This window comes from Mustelus asterias, unplaced genomic scaffold (assembly GCF_964213995.1).
Source record: "Mustelus asterias unplaced genomic scaffold, sMusAst1.hap1.1 HAP1_SCAFFOLD_2146, whole genome shotgun sequence".
NCBI lineage: Eukaryota > Metazoa > Chordata > Chondrichthyes > Carcharhiniformes > Triakidae > Mustelus > Mustelus asterias.
This window is the reverse complement of record NW_027592091.1, coordinates 24,807-41,177: the sequence shown is the minus strand read 5'-3', so window position 1 is coordinate 41,177 and position 16,371 is coordinate 24,807. Positions and strand designations below refer to the sequence as shown.

The following is a 16,371-nucleotide window of genomic DNA, read 5'->3' as shown; positions in this document are numbered from 1 at the left end:
CTTGGTGTCATGGGATTAGCAGTGCAAATATATAGGGTTATGCGGATAGGATCTGGTTGGGATTGTTGTCGGTGCAGACTCGATGGACTGACTGGCCTCTTTCTGCACTTTAGGGATTCTATAATTGAGCAGAAATAATTGCTCCTTTAGACATTTGCCAGACGGACACTTTTAAATTTTGAAGTTCAATATAAGTTGAGACATCAGGTTGAAAGTAAAAGTTGTCTTCTTGTATTAAGTGGCATGGGCTCTCAGTCTAACTATTGGAACCTGCAGTAACATAGCAGAGTTGAACATTGCCGACAGGCCGATTGGCTGCCCTGTGCTGTCAACAGCTTCTGCAGTGTAGTGGTTATCACGTTTACCTCACATGTGAAAGGTCCCCGTTCCGAAACCAGGCTAAAACTTGAATGGCAATGTTTCCTGTTCAGTTTGAAGGACGTTTGCAGAATTTCTTGCTGAATTCTATGTGAATCTGGTATCTTATAGGGTTATTTATTCGCTGGCTCTCTTGGCTCTATTCTCTCTCCACAGATGCTGTCACACCTGCTGGGATTTTCCAGCATTTCCTGTTTTTGTTTCAGATTCCAGCATCCACAGTTTTTTGCTTTTACTTATTCGCTCTGACTTGGGCCTCAAAATTCATTCAGGACAAAATACTGGATTCTCATGTGAAGAAAAGGATGGCGTATGGGAGGAAACTGGAGCACCCAGAAGAAACCCACATAGAACGTGCAAACTCTGCACAGACAATGATCCAAGGATGGGAATCAAACCCAGGTTCTTGACGCTGTGAGGCAGCAATGCTAACGACTGTGCCACACTGAAGGATCAGCCTGGTGGCAGCTTTACTCATGATATCCAGTTACATTAGAGGCAGAATAGAAAGGAAATAAAATTAAAATACTGCGGATGTTGGAATTGTGAAATTTAAACTGAAAATGCTGGACTGGCAGCATCTGTGGAGAAACCCATTACAATAGATATTTATGATTTTGATTGCTGATTGAGGAGGCAAGGTCCTTTAGGTTTTATTGACGTTTTATACTGTGTTACACGTTTTTTGAGGCGAAAAAAGCGATGTAAATACCTCTGAGGTTAAGTGACGTCCATCTTTGTGCGGGGCAGACGTGCTCCGTTTGACAAGGTGAAGTGTCGGAGCCGATGTGCCCCTAACAAAGATGGCTGCGATGTGGGGGCGGGGCAATGGGCTGAGGAGGTTGGGACCGCACATGCGCATTGCTGCGGTTGTGGTTTGTTGACGGAAGCGCGCGGCTTCTTCTTCGGATCGGAATCAGATTTGAAAGCGGTTAACTGTCGCCGGCGTTGCCATGGCGGCAGGGGCGGGGCTTGTCAACCGCGCGCGCTGGCACAAGTGGACCCTCGAGTTTAACCTGAGCGGCAGCAGCAGCTGCGGAGGCCGCGCGGGGAGCCGGGGGCTCAAGTAAGCGGCAAGCCGGGTCAGCCCGCCTCTCCCGAGGGGACGCCACCGCACACTGACCCGGGGATGTGGAACCAACCCAAAACTTCCCAACCCCGGGTTTTTCACGCGTCTTTTACCCCTCACCGAGCCCCTCAGCACAAAGCAGCCCCTCAAATCCCCCAGAAACCACTCAGACCCCACTTGGCATCTTTTCCCAGGTCATGACCCTGAGATGCCCTTTTGGTTTCAGCCCCTCCACCTGATCAGGTGCCAACTGCGGTGGTGGTTGGAGGAACGATTGCTCGTTTCCAGGGCCGGGTGCTGAACTGGATCTCTCTCAATGTGTTTGTTTTCAAGATACAATTTGGTACATGTGGTGATTTGTCGCTTTGTCCCTCAATGGAGGGCAAGTGGATTGGCACCCTGATTGACACTAATCCACTTCTGCAGCCCTCCATTCCCCTGGCAGTTTGGTACACGCAACGGCAGTGTGTGTCTGAGGTTTGCCCAAGCTTTAGTTCATGCTGGCACTATTGTCACCACGTTGGGGTCCTCAACAGAGAGACTCCCTCTTTAAACAAGGTCTTGAAAGGGTGACCAATTTGTGTTTTCTGTTTCTCACAGGAGCCGTGATCAACAGTGTGGCCAGAGAGACTCCATGTACCCAGTCGCATATTCGGACAAACAGCTACCGGACATCCGCGTCCAAGAAACAGACCGGATCCGAGTTGAGAAGGTAAGTTAGATTTGAATGTGTCTTTAGTGTGTGGCTGACAACGCCCCTGGTTTGTCCACAGTGGTGAAGTGCCTTGGTGAACCACAGCAGCCTGTTTGATAAAGGGACTTATTGAGTTAATTGTTACTTCCAGACCTGTGTATAAGATCAGCATATGGCCTCCCCAAACCGGCCCCCTTTACTGATACCCTGCTCACTTTCTGTTTTCATCACCTTGGGCCCATTGAAACAGCTGCCCATGAATCTGTTCATCATGTACATGGCTGGCAACACCATCTCCATCCTCCCTATCATGATGGTGTGCATGATGGCCTGGAGACCCATACAGGCCTTGATGTCCATGTCTGCAAGTGAGTATTGTATTGAATCTGCAGCTCAGAAACAGCTCTGAACTGGCATCACTTGAATGCAGCTTAGAACAGTGTGCTAAGAGTTGGGTGATTAAGGGACTTAGGGAAGGAAGGGAACGAGGTACCCTTTTGCTTTCTAATATTCTCAGCCTTTGGGAAGTGATCTTCCTCTTCTACAGGAGAAAGAGCGGCGAGCTATTTGCTGAGTATCTGCAAAGTGACTAAAGTTTATTCGATGTCTAAGGATCAAAATCGTATAGCAACTGCTGGTAAGGTTAATAAAATATATAAAATCAAAAGTAAAATACATCATTGGATAAAATAATTAAATACTTTTTTCGCACACATTAAAGATGGGAGGACAGGTGATGTGTCACAGCTGCAGCGTGTGGGAGCTCCTGGGTGTCAGTTTGATCGAGGGCAAACTCATCTGCAGTAAGTGTTTGAAGTTCAAGCAGCTCCGGTTAGAGTTTATGAGCTGGAGGCTGAACTACAGACACTGCGATGCATCAGGGAGGGGGAACATTACCTGGATTCTTTACACCAGGAAGCAGTCACACCTCTTAGGACAGGACCTGCTGATTTGGTCAGTGATCAGGGACAGGAGGATGACTGTGAGTGAGGCAGGTAAGGGGATTCAGGTGGCAGGAGCCTCAGCCTTCACAATTGTCCAACCGGATTGCAGTTTTTTCAGCTTGTTTATGCTGCAGGGTGGATGAGCAAACTGACCTTGGCACCGTGGTACAGGAAGCCATTCAAGTTGGAGGAGAAAAAGGGAATGTAGGGGTAGTATGGGATGGTGTAATCAGAGGGATTCACACTGTTCTCTGCAGCAAAGAGCATGAGTCCAGATCGCTGTGTTGCCTTGTGCCAGGGTTCAGGACATCTGCTCAGGTCTGAAGAGGAACTTACAGTATTGTGTCGGATCTGCAGCTCAAAAACAGCTGCACGGGGGAGGACCCAGTCATTGTGGTCCATGTAGGTACCAATGACACAGGCAGGACAAAGAAGGAGGTTTTACATGGCTAGTATGAGGACCTAGGTACCAAATTAAGAAGCAGGATCTCAAAGTTCATAATCTGGATAATTACCTTAACTACTTACTAATTGTCTTAGGACAAATCAGATCAAAGAGATGAATGAGTGACTCAAAGATTGGTGTGGGAGGTGGGTTCTGGTTCATGGGGCACTGACACCAGTACTGGGGAAAGCATTTTAAAACTAAATAGTAGACAGGGAAACAAATTTGGGGCAAGGAATCAAAGATTTATAGAAATGACTGGATGAAGGGCTGGTTGGCAAATTTGCCGATGACACAAAGATAGGTGGGAAAGTAAGTTGTGACGAGGACATACGGAGGGTTCAAAAAGACAGAAAGGTTAAGTGAGTGGGAAAATATCTGGTAAATGGAGTAGAATGTGGGCAAATGTGAAATTGTCCATTTCGGCAGGAAGAATGAAAAAGAAGCATTTTGTCTAAACGGTGAGAGATTGCAGAGCTCAGAGATTCAGAGGGATCTGGGTGTTCTAGTACATAAATCACAAAAGGCTAATATGCAAGTAAATCAGTAATTAGGAACACTAATAGAATGTTATCATTCATTGTGAAGGGAATTAAATACAGAACTAGGGAGGTTATGCTTCAGTTGTACAGGTCACTAGTGAGACCACGTCTGGAGTAATATGTACAGTATTGGTCACCTTGTTTAAAGAAGGGTGTAAGTGTGCTGGAGACAGTTCAGAGAAGTTTACCAGACCAATACCTGAAATAATGCGGTGATGCTGGCGTTGGACTGGGGTGGGCACAGTAAGAAGTCTCACAACACCAGGTTAAAGACCAACAGGTTTATTTGGAATTTGGAATCCTTCCGCACCTGACGAAGGAGCAGCGCTCCGAAAGCTCGTGATTCCAAATAAACCAATTGGACTTTAACCTGGTGTTGTGAGACTTCTTACAATGCCTGAAATTGATGGGTTGTGTTACGAGGCAAGGTTGGACAGGCTAGGAGTGTATCCGCTGGAGTTCAGAAGAGTAAATGGCGACTTGTTCCTGCAAGGCCTTGACAGGATGGAGGTAGAGAGGATGTTTCCTCTTGTGGGATAATCCAGAACTAGGGGTCACCGTTTTAAAAAATAAAGCGTCACCCATTTAAAGTAGAGATGAGGAGAATTTTTCTCCAAGTGTCGTGAGTCTTTGGAACTCTCTCCCTGAAAAGGTGGTGGAAGAAGAGTGTTTGAATATTTTAAGCAAAGGTGGATAGATTCTTGGTAAGAAAGGAGGTGAAAGGTTATTGGAGGTCAGCAGGATGAAGATTTGAGGTTACGATCAGGTCAGAGAGTAAAGACCAGTTCTGCTCAATCACTCCTCATTGCACAGTCCTGTCATCCCAGGAAGCAGTCTGGTGAACGTTTGTTACTCGTCCTCTGGGGCAATTCTCTGGGTAAGGAGACCCAAACTCTGCAGTGTTCCACATGTGGTTTCACCAAAACTGGATACAATTTCAGAAAGCTTTCCTCACTCGGAAACTGCATCCCTGGGGAATAAAGGCTAACAGACCATCTGCATCTCTCCTTAGGGATGCTGCCAGACCTGCTGAGATTTTCCAGCATTTTCTCTTTTGGTTCCTCATTCAAACAGACGCAGTAATTTGCTTTTATTTGGTTAGAAGTGGGGGATTTACACACAGAATATTCAAATCAAGGAACGGTTTGTCTCTTCTGAATTTATGTCCTGGTTTAACAGTGATGATCTTTTTGGAAACTCTATTTACAGGATACAGCAATTGGAAATTGGAACATGGAAAACGTTTTGGGGCTGCACAGTGGTTAGCACTGCTGCCACAGAGCGCCAAAGACCCGGGTTCGATTCCAGCCGCGGGCGATTGTCTGTGTGGAGTTTGCACGTTCTCCGTGTCTGCATGGATTTCTTCCCGTGGTCCAAAGATGTGCAGGTTAGGTGGATTAGTCAGTACCTGCTCAAAAGATAATCCCAGAAACTACAGGTCAGTCAGTTCAATGCTAGTGATGGGGAAGATTCCTGAAACAATAATTCAGGACATATTTAGTAGTCACCTGAGTAAATGTGGATGAAGAAGGACAGTGTTCAGAGGAAATGGTGTTTATGGAACCTGCTGAAATATTTTGATGAGGTCACAGATACCGTTGTTGAGGATAATGCTGTTAATGTGGTGAACATGGACTTCCAAAAAGCATCAGATAAATTGCCGCACAGCAGACATCGGAGCACAGATATGACTCGTGGAATAAAAGGGACAGCAGCAGCATTGACACAAAATTGTCTGGGGGACAGGAAACACACAAAATACTGGTTAATGGATGTTTGGGAGTTCCTCAGGAGCGGGTGTTAACACCCAGCTCTTCCTAATGTATACAAATGACCCAGACCTTGGTGTTCAGGGACAGTTTAGAAATTTGTGGACAGAATCTGTGTCGACCCAGACTGGTTGGCAGGTTTCCTTCCCGAAGGACATTAGTGAACCAGTTGGGTTTTTATGAGAATCCACCAGTTTTAATGGTCACTTTTCCCTGGAGCCGGCCCCGCAAATGACCAGATTCATTCAGCTCAATTTCACAAACTGCCTTTCTGTTTTTGTGGGTTCTCCCTCACCCCATCTTTTTCTGTTTTGAAACAGTTACACAGCATTTTAGAAGAGGAGGATTTGCAGTCGGGAAACTGAAACGAAACATCACATCACAATCTGGTGGAGTTTTCCAATGTATCATAACCTGAATATCATTTGATTTTGAACATGGAAGGAACAAGCACCGTTCACAGCGGGGAGAAACCGTACACGTGCTCTCTGTGTATGGACGAGGCTTCAGCCAATCATCTGACCTGTTAAAACACAAATGCAGTCAATCCAGGAAGAAACCATGGAAATGCAGGGATTGTGGGAAGGGATTCAAATCCCCGTCTGGCCTGGAATGCCATTGGCTCAGTCACACTGGGGAGAGACCGTTCACCTGCTTCGAATGTGGGAAGGGATTCACTCGTCAATCCTACCTTCTGATACATCAGCGACTTCACACTGGGGAAAGGCCGTTCACCTGTTCTGTGTGTGGGAAGGGATTCATTCAGTCATCCACCCTGTTGAATCACCAGCGAGTTCACACTGAGGAGAGACCATTTAAATGCTCAGACTGTGGGAAGTGTTACAAATGTTCTGGGGAACTGATGCGCCATCAACGTGTTCACAGCAATGAGAGGCCATTCACCTGTTCCTTGTGTGGGAAAGGATTTACTCAGCAATACAAACTGCAGACACACCAGCGAGTTCACACTGATGAGAGACCTTTTACATGTACAGACTGTGGAAAACACTTTAAAAGTTCCCAGGACTTGATGCAGCATCAACCTGTTCACACTGATGAGAGACCATTCAGATGCTCTCACTGTGGGTCTGCATTCAAGCGATCGTCTCACCTGACTGTGCACCAGCAAATTCACACTGGGGAGAGGCTGTTCACCTGCCCTGACTGTGGAAAGGGATTTACTCAGTCATCCGTCCTTCTGACACACCAGTGTGTTCAAACTGGGGGGAGACCATTCATCTGCTCTGAGTGTGGGAAGGGATTCCCTTCCTCATCCAAACTTCTGATGCACCAGCACGTTCACACTGGGGAGAGACCGTTCACCTGCTCTGTGTGTGGGAAGGGTTTCACTCAGTCATCGAACCTACTGACACACCAGCGAGTTCACACTGGGGAGAGGCCATTCACATGTGCTGAATGTGGGAAGGGATTTGCTTATTTTTCTGTACTGATGAGACACCAACAAGCTGACAAGCAACGACAATGATTGGATTTTGCTGTCAGTGACATCCAGGATGATGTTCGTTGGGGTCTGTTGGATGATGTCAATAAATTCCAGCCAGTTGTTTGGGCTAATATTGTGGATAAAGGTCAAATAAATTAGTTTTATATTACTATTTTTATATTGAACACACTGTGTTGCATCTATTTAATGTCTCTAACTCCATTTGGATCCTTTTGAAGGGCTCTCCCTCTCCCCTGTCTTCGCCATCCTCACCTCCAACAACAAGTGTGAGGAGCGCATGGAGCTTCTTTGTCACTAAGATTGAGGGGAGGTGATGGCCTAGTGGTATTAACACTAGACGGTTAACCCAGAAACTCAGCTAATGTTCTGGGTACCAGGTTTGAATCCCACCAGGGCAGATGGTGAAATCTGAATTCAATAAAACATATCTGGAATTAAGAATTTACTGATGACCGTGAAACAATTGTCGTAAAAACCCATCTGGTTTAATGATGTCCTTTCGGGAAGGAAATCTGTCGTCCTTGCCTGGTCTGGCCTACATGGGACTCCAGAGCCACAGCAGTGTGGTTGTCTCTAAAATGGCCGAGCAAGCCACTCATAAGGCAGCTCACCACCACCTTCTCAAGGGCAACTTGCAATAAATGCTGGCCATGCAACAACATCCATGTCTCACAAATGAAATTTAAAAAGCTGCCTCTGTTGCTTCCCTTCCTCCCACGAGCCCACCCTTGACCCCGGTGTCTTTGTTCCCCTCCTGCCCATCTCTCATTACAACTTCCAAAATCCCTGTCGTCTCCCAAATCTCTGCCCATATGTCCTGAAATTCCCTGTGTGAATCCCTCCGATTACATTTGTCTTTCCACAGTATTAAACCAGCTCTTACCAAAGTCTCAAATTACTGTGTGAATATGACTGAGGTAAGTTATCTGTCACTGTCCTTCTCAGCCAGTCTGCAGTTATTGACACCATTGACCAAACCATCTTCCTCCAGTGCCTCTCCATTGTTGTCCAGCTGGGTGGGACTGCACACTTCGGATTAATTTCTTTTCTGATTATAGTCAGAGAATCACCGGCAGTCATTGTGATTATTACAGACAGAGAACAAGTGAATAGAGGGAGCAAAGTAAATGGGGAAAGAGACAGTGAGAGTGAATGGGATGGAAGTTCGTAAACTGAGACAAAGAGAATCAGATTGAGACAGAAAATGGGGTCAACATTGTTCCAAAGAGAAGAGATTAATGCTTTTCAAACCTTCCTGATCATTATAACTTATCAATTTCTGTAAAATATTTTGAGTGAATGGAACAAGGCCTGGATATGAGATTCTGAAACTCCCTCCCTAACTGTCCAGATTAAAGGTGTTTGTTAAGGTCTGTCTCTCCAAACAAGGTTTTGACCATGCATCCTAATATTGTGCTCTGTGACCCAGTAATTCTAGTTGCTGATCTATCAGTTATGAACTTGCTGCCGTCTGGAACAAAACTGTTTTCACCACAAAGGCTCCACTGTGATGTAATCGTCTCTATGACATCATCGCAGCAGGACTGGATGACATCATCAGAGTCCATTGTTTCTGAATGATCCACATCAATAACAACAGGAAATACTCATCAAGCTGAGCACATTATCTAGGCTGACACTGCAGTCTGACACTGAGGGACTGCTGCACTCTGACATAAACTGTCCTTCACATGGAGCTTGTGGAGGCTCTGGCCACAATCTTCCAATCCTTCTCATAGAGTTGTGGTGCCAAAAGGCTGAGAGATTGGAAATGTTACATCCCTGTTCAAAAAATTACAGAACAATCATCTTAACATCAGCGGTGGAGAAAAATGAAACCAATAATCTGGGGCACAATCAACTGGTACTTGGAAAAGTGTGGATTCTTATTGTCAGCATTTTCTGTTTTAATGCTGAAAACTTCCCTGGATCTCAAGGCTGGGAAAGACATTCTGGAAGGTCATCCCCCCCCCCATTCCTCTCTCTATCCCTCCTCCCATCCCTCCCTACAACAAGAACCATTCACTGTGCACCGCAGTTTCACCCTCATTCCCCCAGTTTGTATTCCAGCCTTTACCACACCCACTCTGCTCCCAGATACTTCACACCATTAGATATTACAATTCAAACTTTATAATCTCTACAATTTAATATTTGTTCAGACAGCAGACAAATCATCAATTCCACTCCCACCCTGAGCTATGGGGATATCTTTATACATTATCTCATTTCACAATAAAACTCACACACTGAATTTCAGATTTGCTTCTGTTGTTTTAATTTGCCCAGCAGATTATTTGGAGTGAGACTGACATCAACCCTTCATGGTCTCAGTCTGTCTCTGTGTTTGTGAGAGTGTCTGAGATAGTGTGTGTGTCTGAGCGTGTGTATGTATGAGTGTGTATCTGTGTGTGCTGTGTGTGTGTTTGTGTGAGATTATAGAAAGATAGAAACTAGAAGCAGGAGGAAGCCATTCGGCCCTTCGAGCCTGCTCCGCCATTCATTTTGATCATGGCTGATCATCGAATTCAATATTCTGATCCCCCTTCTTCCCACACCTTTAGCCCCAAGAGCTATATCTAATTTATTCTTGGAATCCTCTGTATGTGTCTGCATTTTTCTGAGTATTTGTGTGTCTATGAGTTTGTCTGTATTTGTTTCCGAGATTGATATCAGTTATGGGAATAGATTCGTCTGCATTAAAATATATTAAAATAAGAATAGTAGGAATAAGAAAAATACAGCAGCACAATCCTCCAACAAGATCCTTCAGTAATCTGAGAATTCAGTGATTTCCCAGGCAGAGGCCATTTACCTCACATCGCCACAAGAGGGAGCTCCCTCGCTGTGTTTGTGTGTTCACGGCAGCAGGAACGGGTTCCGTTACACAGTGATATGTAACAGAGCAGGAATCCAGGGGAACTGGATTAATTGTTGGATTACACAGTGATATGTTACAGAGCAGGAATCCAGGGGAACTGGATTAATTGTTGGATTACACAGTGATATGTTACAGAGCAGGAATCCAGGGGAACTGGATTAATTGTTAGATTACACAGTGATATGTTACAGAGCAGGAATCCAGGGGAACTGGATTAATTGTTAGATTACACAGTGATATGTTACAGAGCAGTAATCCAGGGGAACTGGATTAATTGTTGGATTACACAGTGATATGTTACAGAGCAGGAATCCAGGGGAACTGGATTAATTGTTAGATTACACAGTGATATGTTACAGAGCTGTAATCCAGGGGAACTGGATTAATTGTTGGATTACACAGTGATATGTTACAGAGCAGGAATCCAGGGGAACTGGATTAATTGTTAGATTACACAGTGATATGTTACAGAGCAGGAATCCAGGGGAACTGGATTAATTGTTAGATTACATAGTGATATGTTACAGAGCAGGAATCCAGGGGAACTGGATTAATTGTTAGATTACACAGTGATATGTTACAGAGCAGAAATCCAGGGGAACTGGATTAATTGTTAGATTACACAGTGAAATGTAACAGAGCAGAAATCCAGGGGAACTGGATTAATTGTTGGATTACACAGTGATATGTAACAGAGCAGTAATCCAGGGGAACTGGATTAATTGTTGGATTACACAGTGATATGCTACAGAGCAGGAATCCAGGGGAACTGGATTAATTGTTAGATTACACAGTGATATGTTACAGAGCAGAAATCCAGGGGAACTGGATTAATTGATGGATTACACAGTGAAATGTAACAGAGCAGAAATCCAGGGGAACTGGATTAATTGTTGGATTACACAGTGATATGTAACAGAGCAGTAATCCAGGGGAACTGGATTAATTGATGGATTACACAGTGATATGTTACAGAGCAGGAATCCAGGGGAACTGGATTAATTGTTAGATTACACAGTGAAATGTAACAGAGCAGAAATCCAGGGGAACTGGATTAATTGTTGGATTACACAGTGATATGTAACAGAGCAGTAATCCAGGGGAACTGGATTAATTGTTGGATTACACAGTGATATTTTACAGAGCAGAAATCCAGGGGAACTGGATTAATTGTTAGATTACACAGTGATATGTTACAGAGCAGTAATCCAGGGGAACTGGATTAATTGTTGGATTACACAGTGACGTATTAAAGAGCAGTAATCCAGGAGAACTGGATTAATTGTTAGATTACACAGTGATATTTTACAGAGCAGAAATCCAGGGGAACTGGATTAATTGTTAGATTACACAGTGATATGTTACAGAGCAGTAATCCAGGGGAACTGGATTAATTGTTGGATTACACAGTGACGTATTAAAGAGCAGTAATCCAGGAGAACTGGATTAATTGTTAGATTACACAGTGATATGTTACAGAGCAGAAATCCAGGGGAACTGGATTAATTGTTGGATTACACAGTGATATTTTACAGAGCAGAAATCCAGGGGAACTGGATTAATTGTTGGATTACACAGTGATATGTTACAGAGCAGTAATCCAGGGGAACTGGATTAATTGTTGGATTACACAGTGATATGTTACAGAGCAGTAATCCAGGGGAACTGGATTAATTGTTGGATTACACAGTGATATGTTACAGAGCAGAAATCCAGGGGAACTGGATTAATTGTTGGATTACACAGTGATATGTTACAGAGCAGGAATCCAGGGGAACTGGATTAATTGTTAGATTACACAGTGATATGCTACAGAGCAGGAATCCAGGGGAACTGGATTAATTGTTAGATTACACAGTGATATGTTACAGAGCAGTAATCCAGGAGAACTGGATTAATTGTTAGATTACACAGTGATATGTTACAGAGCAGTAATCCAGGGGAACTGGATTAATTGTTAGATTACACAGTGATATGTTACAGAGCAGTAATCCAGGAGAACTGGATTAATTGTTGGATGACACAGTGATATGTTACAGAGCAGTAATCCAGGGGAACTGGATTAATTGTTGGATTACACAGTGATATGTTACAGAGCAGGAATCCAGGGGAACTGGATTAATTGTTAGATTACACAGTGATATGTTACAGAGCAGAAATCCAGGGGAACTGGATTAATTGTTAGATTACACAGTGAAATGTAACAGAGCAGAAATCCAGGGGAACTGGATTAATTGTTAGATTACACAGTGATATGTTACAGAGCAGGAATCCAGGGGAACTGGATTAATTGTTAGATTACACAGTGATATGTTACAGAGCAGGAATCCAGGGGAACTGGATTAATTGTTAGATTACACAGTGATATGTTACAGAGCAGGAATCCAGGGGAACTGGATTAATTGTTAGATTACACAGTGATATGTTACAGAGCAGTAATCCAGGGGAACTGGATTAATTGTTAGATTACACAGTGATATGTTACAGAGCAGGAATCCAGGAGAACTGGATTAATTGTTAGATTACACAGTGATATGTTACAGAGCAGTAATCCAGGGGAACTGGATTAATTGTTGGATTACACAGTGATATGTTACAGAGCAGAAATCCAGGGGAACTGGATTAATTGTTAGATTACACAGTGAAATGTAACAGAGCAGAAATCCAGGGGTACTGGATTAATTGTTGGATTACACAGTGATATGTAACAGAGCAGTAATCCAGGGGAACTGGATTAATTGTTGGATTACACAGTGATATGCTACAGAGCAGGAATCCAGGGGAACTGGATTAATTGTCAGATTACACAGTGATATGTTACAGAGCAGGAATCCAGGGGAACTGGATTAATTGATGGATTACACAGTGAAATGTAACAGAGCAGAAATCCAGGGGAACTGGATTAATTGTTGGATTACACAGTGATATGTAACAGAGCAGTAATCCAGGGGAACTGGATTAATTGTTGGATTACACGGTGATATTTTACAGAGCAGAAATCCAGGGGAACTGGATTAATTGTTAGATTACACAGTGATATGTTACAGAGCAGTAATCCAGGGGAACTGGATTAATTGTTGGATTACACAGTGACGTATTAAAGAGCAGTAATCCAGGAGAACTGGATTAATTGTTAGATTACACAGTGATATTTTACAGAGCAGAAATCCAGGGGAACTGGATTAATTGTTAGATTACACAGTGATATGTTACAGAGCAGTAATCCAGGGGAACTGGATTAATTGTTGGATTACACAGTGACGTATTAAAGAGCAGTAATCCAGGAGAACTGGATTAATTGTTAGATTACACAGTGATATGTTACAGAGCAGAAATCCAGGGGAACTGGATTAATTGTTGGATTACACAGTGATATTTTACAGAGCAGAAATCCAGGGGAACTGGATTAATTGTTGGATTACACAGTGATATGTTACAGAGCAGTAATCCAGGGGAACTGGATTAATTGTTGGATTGCACAGTGATATGTTACAGAGCAGTAATCCAGGGGAACTGGATTAATTGTTGGATTACACAGTGATATGTTACAGAGCAGTAATCCAGGGGAACTGGATTAATTGTTGGATTACACAGTGATATGTTACAGAGCAGTAATCCAGGGGAACTGGATTAATTGTTAGATTACACAGTGATATGTTACAGAGCAGTAATCCAGGGGAACTGGATTAATTGTTGGATTACACAGTGATATGTTACAGAGCAGTAATCCAGGGGAACTGGATTAATTGTTGGATTACACAGTGATATGTTACAGAGCAGTAATCCAGGAGAACTGGATTAATTGTTAGATTACACAGTGATATATTACAGAGCAGAAATCCAGGAGAACTGGATTAATTGTTGGATTACACAGTGATATGTAACAGAGCAGAAATCCAGGGGAACTGGATTAATTGTTAGATTACACAGTGATATGTTACAGAGCAGAAATCCAGGGGAACTGGGTTAATTGTTGGATTACACAGTGATATGTTACAGAGCAGTAATCCAGGGGAACTGGATTAATTGTTGGATTACACAGTGATATGTTACAGAGCAGTAATCCAGGGGAACTGGATTAATTGTTGGATTACACAGTGATATGTTACAGAGCAGAAATCCAGGGGAACTGGATTAATTGTTAGATTACACAGTGATATGTTACAGCGCAGAAATCCAGGAGAATTGGATTAATTGTTGGATTACACAGTGATATATTACAGAGCAGAAATCCAGGAGAACTGGATTAATTGTTGGATTACACAGTGATATGTAACAGAGCAGAAATCCAGGAGAACTGGATTAATTGTTGGATTACACAGTGATATGTTACAGAGCAGTAATCCAGGGGAACTGGATTAATTGTTAGATTACACAGTGATATGTTACAGAGCAGGAATCCAGGGGAACTGGATTAATTGTTAGATTACACAGTGATATGTAACAGAGCAGAAATCCAGGAGAACTGGATTAATTGTTGGATTACACAGTGATATGTTACAGAGCAGTAATCCAGGGGAACTGGATTAATTGTTAGATTACACAGTGATATATTACAGAGCAGAAATCCAGGAGAACTGGATTAATTGTTGAATTACACAGTGATATGTTACAGAGCAGTAATCCAGGGGAACTGGATTAATTGTTGGATTACACAGTGATATGTTACAGAGCAGTAATCCAGGGGAACTGGATTAATTGTTGGATTACACAGTGATATGTTACAGAGCAGTAATCCAGGGGAACTGGATTAATTGTTAGATTACACAGTGATATGTTACAGAGCAGTAATCCAGGGGAACTGGATTAATTGTTGGATTACACAGTGATATGTTACAGAGCAGGAATCCAGGGGAACTGGATTAATTGTTAGATTACACAGTGATATGTTACAGAGCAGGAATCCAGGAGAACTGGATTAATTGTTAGATTACACAGTGATATGTTACAGAGCAGGAATCCAGGGGAACTGGATTAATTGTTAGATTACACAGTGATATGTTACAGAGCAGGAATCCAGGAGAACTGGATTAATTGTTAGATTACACAGTGATATGTTACAGAGCAGGAATCCAGGGGAACTGGATTAATTGTTGGATTACACAGTGATATGTTACAGAGCAGTAATCCAGGAGAACTGGATTCATTGTTGGATTACACAGTGATATGTTACAGAGCAGCAATCCAGGGGAACTGGATTAATTGTTGGATTACACAGTGATATATTACAGAGCAGAAATCCAGGAGAACTGGATTAATTGTTGGATTACACAGTGATATGTAACAGAGCAGAAATCCAGGGGAACTGGATTAATTGTTAGATTACACAGTGATATGTTACAGAGCAGTAATCCAGGGGAACTGGAGTAATTGTTAGATTACACAGTGATATGTTACAGAGCAGTAATCCAGGGGAACTGGATTAATTGTTGGATTACACAGTGATATGTTACAGAGCAGTAATCCAGGGGAACTGGATTAATTGTTGGATTACACAGTGATATGTTACAGAGCAGTAATCCAGGGGAACTGGAGTAATTGTTAGATTACACAGTGATATGTTACAGAGCAGGAATCCAGGGGAACTGGAGTAATTGTTAGATTACACAGTGATATGTAACAGAGCCGAAATCCAGGGGAACTGGATTAATTGTTGGATTACACAGTGATATGTTACAGAGCAGTAATCCAGGAGAACTGGATTAATTGTGTGTGTGTCCCTGGGCACAGTTCCCAGAGAGTTTAAAATCTTCTTACAGCTAGCCAATTCCTGATCCAAACCGCTAAATCACCCTCAATCCCATGCCTCCGTATCTTCTGCAATAGCTTAACCGTGAGGTTAGAGTGTTAAAATCTGAAATAAAACAGTCAACGCCACAAAGAGTCAACAGGCCCGGCAGTTTGTGTGGAGGCAGAAACAGAGTGAAACACACAGTTAAACATCCATATGAATCAAGAGCAGCAGTAGACCTTTGGGCTGCTCTGCTCCAGATAAGATCCCAGCTGATCTGACTGTGACCAAAACTCCACTTTCCTCTCAAGAATTCAATGAATCAGCCTTAAAAATATTCAATGACTCTCTCTCCACTGCTCTCTGGGGAAGAGAATTCCACAGACCAAAGACCCTCTGAGAGAAAAAAAAATCTCATTCTCTCTCTTTCAGACGTCTTAAATCCGCTCGTTC

The 16,371-nt window shown here is 43.1% G+C and overlaps 1 protein-coding gene across 1 annotated transcript in view; it reads left to right on the top strand.

Moving 5' to 3' along the window:
* Window positions 1-16,371, top strand: part of LOC144489398 (uncharacterized) — a 31,401-nt gene that overhangs the window by 10,857 nt on the left and 4,173 nt on the right. Inside the window, exon 4 of the mRNA XM_078207231.1 lies at window positions 7,136-7,285. Within this exon, the coding sequence (XP_078063357.1) occupies window positions 7,136-7,285 (150 nt within the window). The remainder of the gene's footprint in view (window positions 1-7,135; window positions 7,286-16,371) is intronic.